A 20,781-nucleotide genomic window follows, 5' to 3' on the forward strand; every position below is an offset into this window, starting at 1 on the left:
GCATACACTGTGCTGAGCCCTACACTGACACAAGGGAACAATCCTCCTCTGCAAAGGATTTTTAATTTAAAACAGAACAAACAACTGTATATACAGCCATAACTGTTACTCATTACTCTTTAAGTATGCTCACTGGAGAGCTATTTAAACTATTTAGAGTTCAAGTCTAACAAATGACCCATGGCGGGTGCATCAACAGACAAGAAGTTGGACAAATCTCTCCTATTCTTTCCTCAGCACTAGAGCGGGAGCAACCAATTAAGTGCTAATTCAAAAATCTTACACTGAGGCAAATCATGTTATAAACAGCATTTACAAATTATTGCACTGGCAGGTTTACATTACTGAGCAGCACGTAAGAGCTTTGCTTACTTCATGCATGAATGAATGCACATGCACACACATGCAAGCGTGCACATAGCTCCTTCCCAAAGGTGCTGTTTTACTTTCCTGAAATTCCCTTGCTGTGGTTACAGGAACAGGGAACTTCCCAGCCTCTGCAAACAGTCTGTAGCAGGTTCAGCCTCGGCTCCAGTTCACTCCTTCTGGCAGCCACTCTAGAGACCTGTATTCTGTCACACAGTGCATGCCTTGCATTAACTAGCGCAGCTTAGGAGTTTTTCCTGTTCCCAGAAGGCAAGTCACAGCACTGTTCATCAATACTTTTAATATTACAAAGGTAAGATAAAATCCTACAGTAGCTTTTGAACTCTGAAGAAAATTAAACAGAGAGCAATTAGAAAACAAATTCAAGTAGAAGCAAATGAGTTGTCCCAAACCAAGAAGCACCATCATCTTCCTGTAATGTTCACTGAAAACCCCTTCTGGGTTCCTGTTCACAATTTTTAATAACTAGAGGTGTTACCTAACACTTCATTCCCTTTTCATACCAAGCTCAACACTGGGTGAACTCTAAGGCTTACAGCTGTTACTCAAAGAATGAGAGTCACCCATCTGGTACTCCAAAGCAAATCCTTTCTACACAGCAGAGAAGTTCAAGCTAATGGAGAGATTTTTACTAAGCCTCTGGATTTCGATTCAAGTACCTTGATTTGAACAAGACTAACTTGTATGTAACTTGAATGAATCTTGAATGCAACACCATCTATCTCCCTGTCTTCTATTTTCTTTATCTTAACAGTAAAGCAGTTGACTTGACGTGGGGAGCAGAAAACCCTTTCAGCAGCAGCAATGGGTAGCAGGGTTTGCCAAAAGCTATTAGCAGACAGTACCAGCTGTTACAGCCTTTATAACTAGGAGGAAGACACACATGGAGCAAGAATCTCCAAACATCCAGTCAGTACTAGGTTTGAAACTTTCCTCTGGATTGGTATGATTTACACTCAGAAAGCAATGATGAATCAAGAAACTCGATTCGAAGACAGAATTCAGTTTGAAAAGACATGAACAGGAAGCATTTTACTATCACTTCTTCATAGAGTGTACTGAAATAATTAGGAGAGCAAGAGAGGTGCTGTGCATGTCACCAACGCAATCAGAAAGTTTTTCCACCCAAGAGAATGGACAGACTTCAGCCACACTGATTCCTCCACTTCTGCCCTCGTGTGACTCAGCCAGCCTAATGAAACTTGCAAATTTGGCCAACAGTGCCGACATTAATATCAATGTGAGTATTAAAGGCCAATTTGAGAATATTAATAACACTGCAGCACCCATCAAATAGGCAATACAAGCTCCTGGAGAAAAAAATCATATCAAGTTGCCTTCAGGAATTTATCAATTCCACTGAAATCTGCCAAACTCTCAACACACATGGAACATAATAAAGAGCCTTGCTCAGAAGGCATCTTCAAAGTTGACATAGAATTGAATCCAACCTCAAGGGACAGGTGCACCACACTGCAGAACAGCACTGTTGCTTAAAGAAAGGTGCTCCAGGATTGCTTCATTGCCAGTTGTGTACCAGGATCCTCCTACATGAAATCCAGCCATGAATAAGAAATGGCACCTGCTACTCTGCACTCTGGGGGTCCAAGTGAGCGTCCCTACACTCAAGGAGTCCAGTCCTAAAAAATAAACCCAAAAGACAACCTACTCCTGATACAATGCATCTTAAATTATAAATATATTAAGAAGGCAATTCCCACCAAAGCATCACTTTGCTGTGCAAAGGCCAGCTGTCATTTAAAAAGCACTATACAAACTCCTTCAAGTCTACCCTTGGAATTGGATTCTTTCATGTTCTTTCTCTCGGGTGGGATATTTTATGGTATTAGTATTTTACACCTATTAGTAATCAGGGTATATTTGCTGCAAGAGCAGCAGGCCATCCATGCTCTCCTCCAGACTCGCTTTTCCCATACTGAGCTGTCAGAATGATAATATAGTCCCTTCCTTTTTTCTTTTTTTTTTTTTTTCTGAGACAGCAGTTACTTACTCTATGAGGGCACCTAAATCAAACTGGATAGAATAGCAGTTCAGTGAAGGTTTCATGATGAGCTTATTCCTCTTCATTAGCAGCAAGTGATGTGTTTTCTAATTTTATTGCTCACGCATTAGCCAAAAATGCATTTGGCTGGCATTACATTTACAATAATGCTATTCACGTATCGAAGCATTTCTTTTCAGTGGCCACAGATAGCAAGATGAATGCTTCTTGTTGCTCTTCCTTCTGCTATAAGGATACATACATATTGAGTTATGTATAAAAGAGGATTTCTACAAATATTCACAGAGCTTACAAATTATTTCTTAGCTAAACTGGATACAAGGGACCTGTAAACTGAGTATTCAGATTCAGCAAGATGAGTTATGAGGTTTGTTTTCCAGGAATAATGCCCCAAAGTACAGAACAGAATCGTTTCAAAGACTGGAAGAGTGGTTTTGTGCTGCCAAAGACAGCTGTTCCTCAGAAAGTCACATGGTGCTGAAATGTGCAATGCTTTAGACCTGTTTATTGCATTTCCCCATATCCAACTCTACAAATCGAATTTTTCATGTATTCCTGTTAACAGTGCCTCTGTAATTTTTACTGAGTGCTCCCTACTTAAGGCATTACCATTTTTCTTATATTTCGTAAGATTTTATGTAACATTATATGGTGGGTTTTTTTCAGTTTTAAACCACTAGAACTTTCAAGTGTTGTTTTAAAACCTCCAAGGCGAGAAAAAATCAAGTAAAGACAGTAAAATTAAGCTGTCCATCCATATTCAAAGTCAAGTACTAACATAATGTTTCAAACAAGGTTCAAGCATATTCCCGATATGGCCTTTAGAAGTTTACAAGAGTTTTGTTCCCCTAATTATTCTTTGGGGAGCACTTTTATAGAATTTATAAGAGCTCCAGGATGTCTGGTTGGAATGCATTACCACTGAACTGTTCTCTCCTTTGAGGATTTGTACCACAATGGGACCCCAAGTGATATCAAGCAGTAATGCACAGTCTAAAAGAAAAATATATCTGAGAAATATAGTTCCACTGTGAGACAAATGAAGGCTACTTCTCTCTCAGCCTCCCAGTGCAACACAGCATATCTCATGTGATTGAAGAAACATCTGGGTTTTATCTTGAGATTCCAAGTATTTTTCTGTAGAGACACATACACACATACACAGAATGCAAGTGCTGCACAAGGCAACTTGCCATATTTATTGTTCATAGTAGGAAAATGCAAAACTTTTACATACAACACTATTTTTTAAAAAATTGTTGGCATTTTTGAATTTTATGTGGTAATTGTAATGCTATCTTCCTTTTTTTTTTCCAAATTCTCTTTAAAAAATATAAAAAGGCATTCAGCTTTTAACATTTTAAAATCAATATGCTCAACCTTGTAATGCAATATACTCATGCACGGTAGCACTAGGGATCTCATTAGACATTTTCCAGAAGTCTCCATGCAGCACTTAGTTTCACTGACTCTATCAAATAACATGTATAACTACAGGTCCAAAAGTAAGAATTGCTGAACACCACTAACTGGCATTTAATGATTTTTAAGACTACAAAAATATCTCTTTGTACTAAATGCTTTATACGACTACAAGTCAGTGTAGCTTTCTGCAGTTGCAAGATAAAACTCTCAAATCTACCAGTGCTAGAGGCAAAAAAAAAAAAAAATAAGAGAAAGAAAAAAAAGACCCAGCTGCATAAAATATCTTAAGGTCAAGCTTTTTACATGTAAAGCAGCCGCAGCAAAATTATTCACATTCTTAGTACATAACTGACCAGCACAAAATTCCATGGAGAGGTAAACAATTCCCCCAAGAGAGCAGCTGCATCTTCTTCAGACTGGGAGCTACTGTGGGGAGGGAGAAGTGCCCACTGAGGTCCCCAAAACTGACAAGAAGTGTGAAGAAAAGACTGCTTCTGCTTCATGATAGTGCTTCACTTGAACGGGTCCTTTACTGTGCTCCATGAGAATAGAGAAGTGTAAAAATAAGTAAATAAATAAATAAATAAAAAATAAATTGAAGCCAGTTGGTAACATACACTTTAATTGATGTCCTAGAAGAATGCTGTAAGCAGGAACCCAAGTCCAATTCAACACAGAAGAGTAGGGGGACAAATATTAGACAATATTGAACAAAACTGAAAGGAATACAGTCATCCAGCTTTGCTTTTATTGTGTAATTATTTTCAAAAGTGTACTTTGAAAGTGTAAAACTATTTCTTTCTAGGTTTCCACATTATTTCTCAATTTGTCCTTTTTTAATCTGGTTTTTTCCTTAGCAGTATCTTTACTCAGTTCATCCCGATGTTACTTCTGTTGGCTACTGGCCAAGTGGCACACTTTATAGTCAAGACACACAGTACTAAAGAGGCATCTTTCTCACTCTGCTCCATTTACATGCAAAAGCTGTGAGATGTATTTTAGTTTGTTGTAAGAAAATAAATCTTCTGGGAAGATTTTCCTCAATGCCATCCCCTTAACATTAGAATCTTCTCACAAACCTGCCACTAGCCATCAATGAAATCAGCACAGCAATATGAAAAACGACCACATCAGCGTTCATAACTTAGTATTCGTATATATCTTCCAGCTGCAAGTGTGTTGGCAGAAATGTCTGTCTTGTCCCTGGCTGCCTGTCACTGCTCCTCGTGCTGAAGGTATCATTTGCCTCCCTCTTGCCTGACCACCCTGTCGCCCACTTGCCACCAGAGACAGCTGGGTTAGCACAGATTTAGCTGTTGAAGCATTTCGCCCAAGTGAGTTAGGGTTAACTCCAGCAGCAGCTCCACTGGGGCAGTAAGACCTGGGTGAGAGGAGGAGTAAGATGAGACAGCAGTGAGCAGATGGCCCTCTCTGGAGCACAGCTGGAAGGAGGAGAGCACGTGAGCACAAGGCTGATCTTTCTCTCAGCATTTCCTCCAATGGTGGTTGACAGCCAAGGCAGCTGCCACCACTCTCAACTTCTCTGCTCCTTTCTGTGCCTCCCTGCTGTACCCCTCAATTGTGCTCATGTCCCTCCCCTCATCCCCAAAAAGTTATTTTTAAGTGGGATCACTTCCCTGATCAGTCACCGCTCAGCTCTGCAAACACTGTGCTGGCACAGCTTGCGAGAGTGAACTAGGGAGGAACAAGAGGGAAGACCAGCAACTCTGGCAGCAACAGCAAAAGCTGCTCTCCAGGAGCCCCAGCCCAGAAGTCTCCTCTGTTTCCTTCACACCAACCTAGAAACTTCTCAGATGAATGGAATATGCTTGTGATATCTCAGACCATAAGGTTTTTCTTATTTTGTTTCCTCTATGCTGCCTTAAGAAAGTTTTTAATTGCCGTATTTTGTGTGTTGGTATCATATTAAGTTTAACAAGCTATTCCCTCTTATTTTTGCAGTTATCACCTAATATTTCAAGGCAACAACAGGACATTTTGCAGAAATACATTTGAACATTTAAAAATATATAGCCAAGGGGAAATAGTCTTACATGACAGGCTATAAATCAACATGTTAGACAAGTAATTTTAAACCACAGGAGGAAGAAAAAAAATCTCACTGTATCAAGCCAATAAAAACTCTCTAACACTCTAGAATATATTGGACCTATTCCACAACAACTATATTTCTTACAAAAATACTGTATTTTGAACTTTAAAGAAATCTGAACTTGATTAAACTGAAACAAAGGAGAGGGAGGAAAGAAGAGCAAAATACATGATCCCACTCATCCTTCACAGCTGAAGTCTTAGGAGGAAGTTTGAGAAGGTTCAAACAGATATACTCTCTTGAACAAGTCAGTGTTGACACATTTGCTTAGTAGTTCCCAGTAATGCTGGCAGTATATCAGTATTCCTCACCTCTCTCCTTCAAGCCTTTACTCTGACTTTTAGAAGACTTGTTTTCCAATGCTCTCAATCCATATCACTTGACAGGAGAACAACTGTTTTTCAGGCTTCATTATTATTAAGCTCAATACTGGGCCCAGGATTGTTTGGGTAAAAAAGCCTCCTCAGCAAGTTCACTGATGACATAAAGCTGGGAGAAGGGGCTGATACCCCAGAGGGCTGTGCTGCCCTTCAGAAGGACCATGACAGGTTGAAGAGACGGGCAGAGAGGAACTATCTGAAATTCAACACAGGCAAATGCAGGATCCTGCACCTGGGGAGGAATATCCTCATGCACAAGTAACAGGCTGGGGGCTGACCTGCTAGAAAGCGGCTCTGTGGAGAATGACTTGGGGGTCCTGGTGGACAACAAGCTGTCCATGAGCCAGCAGTGTGCCCTCATGGCCAAGAAATCCAACAGAACCCTGGGGTGCATTAGGAAAAGCACTGCCAACAGTTTGATCCTGCCCCTCTACTCAGTCTTGCTGAGGCCACATCTGGAGTCCTGTGTCTAGTTCTGGGCTCCTCAGTACAGGAGAAACATGGAGCTCCTGGAGCGGGTCGAGCGGAGGGTGGCAAAGGTGATTGAGGGACTGGAGCATCCCTCTTACAAGGGAAGACTGAGGGAGTTGGGCCTGTTCAGCCTTAAGAAGAGACAGCTGAGAGGGACCTCATCAACGTATACAAGTATCTAAAGGGTGGGTGTCGAGAGGATGGGGCCAGGGTCTCCTCTGTATTACTGAGCAATAGGACAAGAGGCAAGGGGTACAAACTGATACACAGGAAGTTCCAACCAAACATGAGGAAGAAGTTCTTTACTGTAAGGGAGGTTGGACCAGATGACCCACCGTGGTCCCTTCCAACCTTACTCATCCTGTGATTCTTGTCATCATCATCATCATTATTATTACAGCACATGCTCAGCTCCATGAATGCTATTCAAAGACAGCAATGTTTCTTCTAAGAGCTTTAAGGGTGCAAAATATTAAGAAATCAGTAAGAGACAAGTGATCACTTCTTCCTTGAGAAAACATATTCTTAAAATTGAGGCCTACAGCAAAATCTCACTGAGCAAAATTTTTCTTTAATATTTCAGAAGCAGAATGAAAACTGGCCATATGTGCTTTAATGGGGTAACATTACCAGTAACAAGCAAAACACTACATGGCATGAGAGGCAGGATTCATAATTCAGAGTTCCAGAAACTAAGAGACTACTGCACATTGTTGAGCCTCAATTTCTGCATGAAGTAAAAAAATACAGTTTCTCTGCACCTGTTTAACAAAGCTGCCAAAGGTAAGGATATATGCCTGGTTAGGCAATCAAGTTCCAACTTCCTAAATTTCCCCTAGGAGAATTGGGTGGAGACAGTACTCCTACTGGTTTCTAACCTGTGTGCACATTGCCAAGTACTGTTAAATATGTCATTGCATCATACCACGCTGCAGGTTCATGGGAAGATCTGTGTTTGTGTACTTTAAGCATGCCAAACCCAAAACACAGCTAAGCCTCCATGGCAATGACACATGGAGACGGTTCCCTATATTTTGATAATCATATTCACTCTACACTGAGAGATGGTCTTGGAACAGTTTCTTCAGCTCCAGAGAAATGATCTTTCCTCACTTCCACTGTGTGTGCATCTTACTTGGGCCTCCAGCTGTGTGCACACTGCTTTGGATAGTGCTGTGAGATGCAGAATCACAGATGCAGTGACTCCTGAACAGCAGTTTTCAACAAGTTGTTCCAAGGTCAATATTCACTTCCTGTAATAGGCATTGTAACTGTCTATTCCTTTTCTCCAAGGCATCCATCAGCATTTAAAACTGTTGACATTATGATTAATTATTTTTAATCAAGCTTTCCAGTGTCTGCTACCACCTTCAGAGACTAACCACAGAGGCCAATGATACTGAAGCTTAGAATTATATGTATTCACATACATACATATAAAATTATGCCTGAAAACCTGCATTCAAGCTTTTTTTTTTTTCCCACAAATGAAATGTGCAGGATTTACATTTCAGAACATGCAGTAGCTGAGATGTTGGAACTATCCAAAGTACTGCCATGCAAAGCAAACAGTAATATAGTCATAGCAGTTCCATATGTAGCCCATTACTTGAATGACTATAATGATTCTTATATATCAATTTTAATAGCCAGTTTTCAACTTACAGCTTTTCTCTGCAAAAGGGAAGAACAAAAAATCTAGACTAGAAGTACTCTAACCTGTAATAATCTGACAGCCTACATTTTAAACAGGATCTATATCCTAAAAGCCAAATGAGCTTTCAGTGAGCATTACAATGCTCCCAGCAACTGTGTTCTCAGCAACATGGCCTCAATACTTGTGACTGCTGCCTGTTCTACAACAGATGTATTGGTCACATAATCTGACCAGTGGATGTTTAGGATTGTATGGAGGCAGCGTTGAAGGAAGCGTTCTAGGAGTCGCAGGTGGTGGCGGTAGATGACCCACGATTCGGAACCATATAAAAGAGTAGACAGCACTATGGCTCTGTAAACACTGATCTTTGTACTTTTCTTCAAGTGTTTATTATGCCAAACTCTTTTATGCAGTTTTCCATGTTGATGAAAACACAGCTGCGATGGGCAGGGCACGACTCCAGGATGAAGGACCACCCCCTCCCTAAGATCTTGCTTTATGGTGAACTTGCCACCAGCTGCTGCAAGAGAGGAGCCCTGAAGAAAAGCTACAAGGACTCCCTGAAACAACATCTCAGCCTTGGCCATATTGATCACCATAACTGGTCTACTCTGGCCTCCAATCGGGAGGCCTGGAGACACACCATCGATAACGCAGCTGTCTCCTTTGAGAACACACGCGGGATCACTCTCGAGGAGAAAAGACAACGCAGAAAGAATCGTGCCTTGCAGAATATACCATCTAAGGAGTCTTTCTGCTGTGCCTTTTGCAATCGGATATGTCTGTCTCGTATTGGCCTCATAAGCCACCAGCGTGCTTGTGACAAATGTGGATAGAGCCTTCCCAAATCTTCGTTTGCGAAGCCTGGCCATGAGCTGATGACAATGCTCCCATCTAAGTGATCTCTCTGCCAAGCAACTTTGCATTCTCTCTAACCTGAAGTGTATGGGCTGCGACCAGCAGCTGACTACTCATTTACTTCTGCTCTGAACCCATGTTTTCAGTACAACCTCAAGCTCTCCTCTTGAAGAATGTTAAGCAAGCAGACAGTAAGAATGACAGAGATATTTACACAAACAATAAAACCACTAAATATAATTTCCTTTTATCTTCTCTGTACTCCAGCCTTCTTGCATCCCTATGCTAGAAAAATCAGTTCAGGTTGCAATGACTTCTGGGTAGAGACCTCATTTTTTTTGCAACGATGTTGCACCACACAGCTTCACTTCAATGTGAATGTATCAGTGGCTTTGTATTTGATTATCACTGCAATGCAAATGTGAAACCCGAAGTGAACAGTAAAACTCCTATTAGCGGATTTACACTGGTAACACTATCCACATCACACCAAGGTTTTCCCAATTTCTAACATGCACGTCCTACACCAAAGATCTTGTTCTGTCAGGACAGGTACCATCATAGTTTTTTATAATGCTGTTAGAAATTAATGGAAAATTCTGTGGACACTAACATTGTAATTTAGCAAAGAAAGAGGGAAAATACCAGGTATGCTACAAGTTACAGGAATATCTCAACTGGTTATTAATTATCACATAAAGCTGAGTTCAACTCTCTGTGTAATCTGAAATCCATGCTACAAATATTAAATAGATATGAACATATTTCCATTTAAGGCCAAAATCTGTGCCAAACCATAAGTCTAAGTAAATGGACTTAGCATGTGTGCATACTGGTGGAACAGGAGGACTATTTTACTGCTCAAAATAAGCAGCAAAGCGCTGGCTTGATGAAATCACTAGGAATTTTACTGCTGATTCCAGTGAGGGCAGAATTTCAGCTCAAGACTCTTCATAATTTAGCACAGTGGGGCTGGGGATACGATCCCAGTCTAGATATATGCCCAGTTGATCTGAAATCCCAAACCACTCTTCCCAGCTGTCTCATCTCACTGCATTCTGCACAGCAGTGCCCAGGGAACAGAGACGGGTTCTACCAGAAACTCAGACTGCACAGGCTCTTCACATTTTGTCTTCTAACACAAGCAACCAAGGGACCCCCTGTTGCTGCAAGTGGGGTCTGAGGAAGGAGGACACTGTTACTCAGTAGCTGATGAAATTAAATGCCTCCCCACTCCCTGCAGCACTTCCTGCAATGCTCCATACACTAAAGTCATACACCACTACAAGCTGGATCGCAGCTCAGTGCATTCCACTGCACTTTGTCACGCTTCCCTGACCAAGACTATGCCAAAAATTACTAGCTTTAACAGTTCTCTGGTGAGTAAAAGAGCTTTTGCAACTCTGAAACAGAGCTGAGTTTTTAATTCATGTTAAATCTGCTTTTCTGTTCTGAAGGAACATTTTTAATGCTGCCTGTAACTCCCCTTCTGTGCTTTTTTCTTACTTCTGTAGTGACTTTTGTGAAGATAAAGAGAAAATTCAAGCTGACTAGTTTTAAAAGGCTTAAAGAGACCTCTAAAATATGACTGAAGGAAGTAAAAATATGAACTTGCAAAATACAAAAATGAAAAAGATCCACATATTCATATAAATCTAGAAATACATGGCAATAAGATTCACAAGAAGGTTACCACAGAGAACAAAATCCAAAGTAAGACAGACTATCTAAATCAAGCATAGAGCAACATTATCCAGAATTTTCACCTTTACTGTTTATGCAGTACCCAGCTGAGCACAAGCTTGGAATACAGACTGCTCCTGCAAACATCCCTTCTGGTCAGATACTCTAAGCACTTCCAGCTGTAGGCTATGCCCTAAGAAACTTTCCTTTGTAATCTTTTATTCAAAACCCATGCCTACAATTACTGAAAGGACACGATTATTAGAAAACTGTAAAACTAACCTAAGTATTTAACACAGTAAAGTGCTCATTATGCCAATGCTTGATTCCCCTCTCTAGCGGAAGAATGCTGGCATGATGCACACGCACCCAAAAAAGGGATCCCACTTCTCTCCAAGCCAGTCAGCTTTGCTCAGCACACCAAGAACTGTTGCTGGCTCCAGCCCATTTTTGGAACAGAATATTTCACTATCAAACCCCATCTCCAGGCTGACCTGGAAACATGCCTGCCCCGATTTCTCCTTGCGTATGGAAATAATAAAGCTATTTTTACACGAAAAGCAAATCCTTTATTTTCTCAAAGGCAAGAATAGCCATCGCAACAAGCATAGAAGCCAGGTATTCGGAAGAGAGGAGGGTGTCACCTGGAAGTACAAAAAGCAATTAAGCCTTGTGAACAGAGCATGTGGGCAGAATAAGGGCTTAAGCATGACTTTAGACAGAAAGCACAAAAAACCACTGAAAAGATAGTGGGGAGGAGGAATGCAAGGTAACCAGGAGCTTTTAAGTTCAATAGGCTGGGAAGGTGGGGAAGACACCTCTGCAGTGACCATCAGCTACCACAAGCAGCAGGCACATACTGTGGGGGTCACTGGTGGGAACCCTGGTGTGCAGAGAGCAGCTTGGGCTCAGGCTTCTGCTTCTTCAGCAGAGCTGAAGAAAAAGGACTTTCCCAACACCCAGCATGATCCCTTCAAGGCAGATACTCCAGTTAAAACAACCAGTTTGCTACTAATGGCTGAGCTCAGCACTAGCACCTCTGTGAGCCCCCCAAGTAAATTTCAAAAATCATACTCTCTCCTCACACACCCAGTTACTGGTTTTTAGCAGGGGCCTCATCCTTGTTACGCTTCCCACTTGCCCTCATCATTGTTAGTTCCATTAAGCCTCTTCCCAGACTGGGAAACCACAAAACTACTATGTGAACATGGTAAAACTAACTAGATCTGTGGTCTACTGGCAGGGTTTTCCCCAAATTCATGGCCTCAACAGCTTGTGTGCAAGGAGGGCTGATGGTGCCCTGCTAGTCTGACTCAGGGTTTTGTCTCATGCTGGACAATAGTCCTACTTCACATTAATGGGAGAGAGGAAGAGAAGGAAGTTTTATGCACAGCAGAAAACAGGATAACTGGCTTCCCCCAGTGAGATGTAGATGCTGTGCTAATGCTACAGCTGCTGTTCTTTGGCCTGTGTAGGGCAGGGTGATGACTGAGTTCATACTTCGCTACACAACAACAAGCTTGGGACCACAAATGCTTCTGCACAAGGCAAGAGAAGAAAATGGTTCTCTGCAAAAAACTAAGGAATCCTGTTAAGCATGTAGCATTGCTATTTGCCCAAAATAGCGTTCCTGGAGGTGCTGAACACACAGCAGGACGTTCTGACCTTCCCAGGAATCTAGGATAAAGCAAGTCTGCCTCCAAACCAGAGCTGTGCCTCAGACACTCCCTCCTGAGCAGCGATGTTCCAGGCTCAGGGGCAAGAGATTCTCCCTGGCAGCAAATCTGAGCACCCATTTCTTCCTGAGCAAGGAGCAGGGCCTGCAACAGCAAGTTCTCAACCTCCACCTTACAAATCACAGGGAAGTTCCTGGAAAAATTTGTTGCAAAAGGTTTTACAGCACCAAAGTACTACTGAAAAATACATTTTTTCTAGGTTACTTTGATGCGGTTAAGAGCCCTGAAGGTTCGCTTCTCAGTAAACAGAGAGGTGAGGGGCGGGGGGAGGCACACCAACGCAAATGAAAATTCTTGTGGTTTGCTTTTGAATTTTCTGGCACTTCCCAGCGAGGGCCTGCTTTTGTAGTATGGGGAACTGGCTCATCATGTGCCCTGGCAGAGACTGATGACTTTTGCCCACTTGCCCCAAAGACCTAGGATCTAGGTCTTTGATTTGCACTGTTGAACACTGCACTAACATCTCTCTACTATTTGCATGACTGCAAGACCACACATTTCATAGGTTCTTCATAAAAAACCTTCAAGAAAGAACTCAATGAACCTAGTGCTTGCACTAGAGAATATAACAAAAACACTTTCTGAAAGGGAGAGATGGCCAAGGTGCAAGAAATGATCATAGAAAGGAAATAGAAGTGAGTTTCTAGCATAACAACTGCTGGAGCACCTGAAAGAAAAAGAAAAATTCCATCCTGCCCCAGCATACAGCCAGCTGGTTGCTACCAAGTCTAGAACACATCGAACAGGCAATCAGGGGATCATTTAAAAAGACAATCAAGAAACTGTGCTGGACAATCAGAAAAAAAGAGGCTCCAGCAAGATGGAATGCACATCTCTGGAGAAAACTACTCAGAACTTGTTTGGAGCCAGGACAAAAAATATCCCAACACAGAGTGAATTTGTCTTGATTCAAAGATCTCTGTCATATGGCCACAACTTTTTACAGTTTTAATTGGGAAAACCAGATAGCGTTTTTTTGTAAACAAAGATACTCCCCACACGTTAGTATTTCCAAGGTTCCAAATAGATTGTTTAAATTACATTTTATACATCTTTATCAGGCTGACATCTGGCAGGATAGTGGAATGAACTCAGTGACTGTGGCAAAGCTGGAAGAAAAGCATGAATAGGGCAGGTGACTAGTTCAAGCACAGGCTACAGAGTCCTGATACTGAAGGGAAAAAAAGATGCAGAAACGAAAACATATGGGGTGTGCTGGCAAAGTCCCATTACAGTTGCATCTATAATTCTTCAAGATGCCACATCAAATCTAAAAATATAATGCTTAATTCTATAAAAGACTTCTTTCTTAATAGTTTGCCATTATTAAAAAAATCAATTCATTTAGGGTATTCAGAGGCACATAGAGAAAGGCCTGTAGGAGGTGTTGAATATTAGTCATTCAAACCTTTGGAGCAGAAAACACAATGCCATATCATAACAGGTAAAGAAAGGAAGGTATAGACTTGAATAGCCTTGAAGATATGTAAGAGCTGATAGAATGGAAGAACAAAACAAACAGGGAGGGAATTAAACTGCAGATCAGCAACAGTGATCTCTGAGTCTCTGCTGACATTTTCTTCTGTTTTGAAATAACCCCCATCCAACGGATTCATGATTGGTGTATAAAATCCAAATGTATGTAGGAGTAAGAAACTGCATCTTTGCATGGTTCAGATTAAATGAGTAATTTACAAATCTTGCACTGGAGTAATGAAGGATATAGAAAACAGTTGCAAAATGCTTGGTCATGCAGGCAACATACATTTAAATCTCAACATTTTTCCATTTACACTGTATTTATATTTCTCTACATAGAAGACAGTGTGTGTCACAGTAACAGTTTCACATACGCACATATACACTGATAACAATTAAACACAAAGCAGCACAGAATATAGTTATTTTCACAGGCTGTCCTTGCCATAGCCATTACTTGATTCACAAAGTTAGGGGTACACAGCGTTCTTTGGCTTCAGCCTTCTGAAAATTAACTGACCTAGAAATAAATTTTTTTAAAGTATTTTCATATCCTCTCCCATTCTCTTCATCCTTTGCCTCCCTGGGGAAATATTTTTAATTACTTGGATTCACTCAAAAGGAAGAGCACAAGTTTCTCATCAGGAAAAATTCATCCTTCACTCTGCAGGGAAGCAGAACACAGCCTCAATCATCAGAATCTTGTTTACTTAGACTGAAAAAGAAATCTTCAGTGCAGTACCAAATCCTATGGATTAAGTTCTTCACAAACAGCTGGTACCATGCAGACACTGCAGGCATCATAACACATTTATGCATATATGAATCTCTTGGGTGAAACCTAATTTCTATGTGTCCATTTGTATCCGAGAAGTTTCTTGTGGACCGCCAGTGACAGTCCAGGTGGCAGGACAAGACCATTAGAATCAAACCAGTTTTGCTGTGCTGCAGTCATAGCTGGGAGACTCCATCAAGCTGACAGAACAACCTCAAGAGAAGCTGCCAAGTAATATAAAGTCAAAAATATTCCAGCAGCAACAGTATTTTGGGTGACCTGCAGCAGATGTGTAGAGCAGGCAAACAGCAAGAGTTTGACTGGTTGACTTTCACTAGGCTTTTAATAAAGCATCTTCTGAAGACTGGAAATTGGGATCACTCTCAAGACTGGACAATACGAGATGCTACTGCTAGTGCAACTCCACAGACCACAATATCACAGCAACTTCAGCCTCTTATTTGGTAATCAGAGACATTGTTAAATTTAATTTTTTTTTTTCCCAAAAAGATAGCAAATGATGAAAACTTAGAATTAAGGACCAGCTTTTCCTACCCTAAGCCTCAGACCCAAGCAACATAAAAATGTCAGATCTAAGCTACACTCACAATTAGGTTATGAACATCAGCAAAGTTGAATGTATTTCAGATACTACACACATGACCTATATAAAGATAAGGCCCAAATTAACACAAACAACTGTAGCTTTAAGCAAACAGATTGTGTATCTGTCCCTTCTTGATTTTACTAATGCAAACTGCATTTGTTCCAGCAGAATTTGATTGTAGAATATCTACTCTAGAGTAGCTGTGTCCATAGTGAGGCAGCTTGCAATCCAGCCAGAATTCTTTCCTAAGTCAAAGAAAGGAAAACCTGGGTCTACCCAGCTGTTTCTTAAGAGAGATTCAAGGCAACGGTGGGGAATTAATGGACATATGGACATATCCACTACATGAGAAAAACAGCAGCTTCCACCACCAAGAAAAAAAGACATGAAGGTCTCATATCTCTCCTCATCTGCTTTAGATAGCACTGCACACATGCATTTGCAAGTCACAGAAACAGGCAGTACCCCAAGGAGCAAAGACTGTAAGTACTAGAACCTGATTTTTGGAAGTTTAGGGGGACAAATGGACAACACACATGGGACATGGACATTCCACAGGAGTCACCACACAAGCCGCTGCTGAGCAGGATTTGAACTCTGGGCCCTTGGGAGCGCCAACAGGTTGTGGTTTGCTTGAGATGGGGCACAGTAAGAAAAAAATGGGGAAAAAGGAATGTTCTTGTAAGTTACTTTATGGATATTCGCCCATGCTTTAGGAAAAATTAATAATAATCACTCCACAGAAATATGGCACGTACCTCTATATCACCTGAAAAGTAGCCATGGGCTTTTATTTGCATTCTACTGATATTCAGTTGGCAGTTTTAATATATTTTTTTTTTAGTTTAGCAACTACCAGAAAAGCATTCCTAGGTTGAACAAAATAAGTTCTAAATGCACATCTTGGATTGCCCCTAAAGACTGTAGCATGCAAAAGTTTTGCACCTAGTGCTACTGAAATCTCTCTAAATTTAAAAACATCATTTAATTTTTTTGAGAAAGAAAAAAAAAATCCCATAGACAACCAAAAACCACTCAGACCCCAATAGAAGAAATGCTATTTTAAGTCTCGTTATAAAATCCCATTGGTTCCTCTCAGATACAAGCTGAAAAGAACAGCAGAGATTTAGGCTGAGAAAAACAAAAAAAACTGCAAAAGGAACAGTTACACCCTACTACTATTGTGATATCAACTTCCTGTTAAAATAATAACGGCAATCTTCACTTTTGGTCACAAGGGCTTTTTTATTCGCAGACTGAAGTAAATGCTTATGTAGAATTTTTAGTGACTGTGAAGAAGCCATTTCCTTTTTTTATTAAAAAAAATCCACAGCTCAACATTCTCCTGGCAATTAAATTTTAATAAATACAATTTAAGTATCCAATGCAAGTTAATCCTGTACCCTGCTACAGCAAGACATAATTTTAGACTTTTATATTAATTCCCAAGCTTCTACAATGTTTATCTGATATGAGAAATAGGAAAGCACTGGTTTAACATAACTTAAGATTCACACTTATCTACAGTTGAAGTCTGGCATCTGATTCCTGTTCTGTCATTTCAAACATAACCCTACTACCAAGAGGTAATTTATTCTACAGTTAGATAAAGAAGAAAGGAGTCCAACAGGAATAATGGGCAGACTTTAAAACATAATGTAGTCTTGTTCAGTGCCATATTACTGACCATCTGCCACAAAGCCACATCTTGTCAAGGGAAGGAGAATATTCAATCACTTATTATACTGTTAAGGAATACTTCCACCGCTAGGAAAACTCTGAGGGAAAATACTTTTCTTCCTTCTGCAGGACCAGCATACTCCAAGCCATGCTCATACAGAACAATATCAAGAACCCCTTCCCAAATACATTGTGGGAGTTGTGACATGACACAGAGAATCTAAGTATATTCACTAAGTATCATCAAGAAGTGACAGCAACACAGGTAGTCTGGAGACAAGAGAAAGGGTTTAGGAGAGAGAGGTGTCAGCAGGTATCAGCTCAAAAGCAATCCTCGCCTCTTGCTTTCAGCCCCTGGAAAGCTATGACTCACTTTTTTTCTGAAGCCACTAAGAACTGAAATCACTTAAGGCACTCGCTTCAGGTATATTAGTGGGAAAACACATTCCGTTACAATGCTCTGATGGAAGAACACTGGATTATACTGGAAACTTTGGAGAAATGAGAAAAAGTTGAAACCAAAAAGGGAGGTGAGAAAGAAAAAAGTATAGGAAAAGGTTATGAAACAAGCTCTCAAAACACCTAGTAAAAAGAAGGCAGAGTGAACAACTTACCTTCAAATGAGGGATGCAAATGGAACACACAGGAGACTGCTGGCCTGAATTACCAGATCTATTTCAGTTGCTAAAATAAAACCTTTCTCCTGCATTCAGCAGTAAGTGCCCTCATTTGAACATCCTTTTTTTCTTCCCTGTAACCCAAGAATGAATACTTATATCCTCCTGACCTACAACATAGCTTGTAATGACTCTTACCACCTTTAATGTATGTCCCACAGTATAACCCAGGCAATCTTACAACAGCTCATTCTTCAGTCATTTTTCATTAACAAAACAATCTGAACAGAAACACCCAGAGAATGAGTAAGACATTCATCCTGGAGGTTTTGGTAAATAGCTGGGCAGGCAGAACTCCTAATGCAGGTAAAGTTTACCCAAGCAGAACACAAAATTTTGTTACATGACAGGCCAATGTTATGAAATTAATTCCCCCGTTTGCTCAGAGCTGTTACAAAATTTGTTGCCCTTCACCTTGAACGCAAGCTGTCTTTTTAGACTTGTTCTCTTAACAAATACATCACAACAGATATTATACTACACCAAACCTTTAGTAAACTTGTTACTAAAACAAAGCTCTGCATTGTATTTACTTCCTCTCATCACTCCAACAATATGATGAAAAGTCATACTGCTCAGTAACACACTGCTAGATGGCACAAGGACCATAGGTGCCAGCATGACCTAAAAATCCTATATAAAACAGCAAAAGCAGAATAGAATTTCAACCCACCCCACCTCTACAAACTGAATCCCATTAATTCAGTGTAATACAGATGACAATTTGGTTAACTTGATATTCTTAAGACACACTACAGTATCCACAGACACCATTCCACTTCCTTGAAAGACAATACGATTAGTGATCAATGGACAGCTCTTCCCCTTCAGAATGTCCTGATATTAGCACAGGTGGGGTGTACATGTTTTACTACAGATATATTTTAAAAAGCCTCTGAAAAAAAAGAAGTGTAAGAACTTCCTCACCTCACATATCCATAGTTGTACAGTGGATAGCATGTTACTGGAGGTACATAGCCTATAAAAAATCTTAAAACACGATTTTTTTTCTTAAAAACAGCTGCCCAAACAAACCACGTCTAGAAATCTTCACCCAGAAAAGGCACCATTGCTCAAAGGAAAGTTTGCTTGAGGGAAAGAAAAAAAAAACCACAAAAGTGACAAGTGTGTAACATTCCACAGTTCATCTAGAACTGCTGCAGCCCACTCTAAGTTACAATGTCAGTGGCTGTTTATGCTCTAAGGAAGTACAGTAAGTACAGTACAGCCCATTCAGGTTGCTGGAATGTCACTGATCATATGCTCAATTGCATCTATTCATTAGAAAAATTCAATCCACAACAGCAGCTGCATTTACCACCACACCCCAAACGCCAAACACCATCCAGTTGCCCCAGGTGATTCCAGCGGTTTACCATCCCACAGGACAGATGCTCCATGCTCTTGTCCCTCTACAGTGACTGCAAGTTACACTTCCAAGACCAAGTTTTATTTACTAAAGAATGGTATATTGAGTGCTTTTGGCCTCAAGCTTTTGCAACAAAAAAGATCTGGTCTTTAGCAGTCACGTTCTACGAGTTTCAAAACTATTTAGGCTGCACTAATTATTTTTGATTCAAACTCGCTGAACAATTACTGTTGAGAAGATGACTTAAGCAAACAACAGCCAAGTTACTCCATTTGTTTCAGAAAAACGATGACTAATTATGCATGTAATTTTGTTCTTTATCTCTTTTTTTTAAAAAAAGGGGGTAATTCTGGCTTCTTTCAGGTCAATTGCAAAGTCCCCATTAAGTTCAGATCTCACTATAAAATCATAAACTGCACAGTGGCTGAAAAATAAATCTTTCTGAAAGAATATGGGTCATTTAAAAGGACACTGGCAACTTTCTAACCAATTAAAAAAAAAAATCTGTTTTCACATGTAACACCTACAACTACTGTAACTGAAAGACACAAGAATTTGGTATTTAATTCATGAATTACACCGCATTTCATATACTTGTTAAGTTTACCAAGTGGTTTATAACCGATTTCCTGGCTGTGTGAGTCTTTCACAGAGCAACAGTAAAGTATTAAAATGTTATGTTTCCTTTTTATTTAATTAAACCAATTTCAACTTCATCTTAAAACTTAGAGTCATTTAGGCAGAACAGGTTGCTACAACCCTAATAAGCAACATCTCTTGTAAGATGTAAAATGGTTGTTGTTAAAAACTAACTATACCATGAGTGGAGCTAGTAAGAGTAATAAGTAGAAGTATCCTTTCCCTAGCCTCTAAAATTTGTCTTCCTTCTCAACTGCCACTTCTTCCCTTTGCTCTTCCAAAAATCCTTATTGTGGCCTAACAGACAGACTGAAGAAGAATCCTGATCCTTGCATGGTGTCCACCACAACAGATTACCCACAAGGTTAGGATTACTTTTCAGTGTTCCATCTAGAACATCAAAAACCATCAGCCCAAATTCAACTTGAAAATGGAGTTCCCGTAAGATCAAATTGAATGTTATAGCTATCTATTCATTCTTCACAGCTTCCTAGAACACCCACAATTAGAGCTTCTTACGACAAATTGCCAACTTCAGGAGGCTTGCAGCTGCTGAACAGCTGACTTGTGTACCATGAAGCAGGACGGGGAGGTGTAAGATCTTGTGCTCTGCAGACTTGCAGTAGAGGAAGGCTCAAGTAGACCATTAGCTATTCATGAACTGAAATCCTTAACCTCAAAACCTCTGCTCCTGGGATTTGAGGGCAAAGATGGGAGGTGGGCTTCAATGCCCATTTACCAACCTCACACTAGCATTGGGTTCAGAGTTATATAAAATCATCCCCAAAGAAAGTGAAGCTGCCTTCAGTTCTCCATCAAATC

At 40.4% G+C, this 20,781-nt stretch overlaps 1 protein-coding gene across 2 annotated transcripts in view; it reads right to left on the bottom strand.

Annotated features, from left to right (window-relative positions):
* Nucleotides 1-20,781, bottom strand: part of LATS2 (large tumor suppressor kinase 2) — a 50,588-nt gene that overhangs the window by 22,740 nt on the left and 7,067 nt on the right. Inside the window, exon 1 of one of the 2 annotated variants that reach the window (XM_064645330.1) lies at nucleotides 18,879-18,994. The exons of the other annotated variant lie outside the window; for it this stretch is intronic. Within the exon in view, the coding sequence (XP_064501400.1) occupies nucleotides 18,879-18,911 (33 nt within the window). The 5' untranslated portion in view covers nucleotides 18,912-18,994. Of the gene's footprint in view, nucleotides 1-18,878; nucleotides 18,995-20,781 lie in introns of those variants that run through there. 2 annotated transcript variants of the gene reach the window in all.

The sequence above is a fragment of the Pseudopipra pipra genome, chromosome 2 (assembly GCF_036250125.1).
Source record: "Pseudopipra pipra isolate bDixPip1 chromosome 2, bDixPip1.hap1, whole genome shotgun sequence".
Lineage (NCBI taxonomy): Eukaryota > Metazoa > Chordata > Aves > Passeriformes > Pipridae > Pseudopipra > Pseudopipra pipra.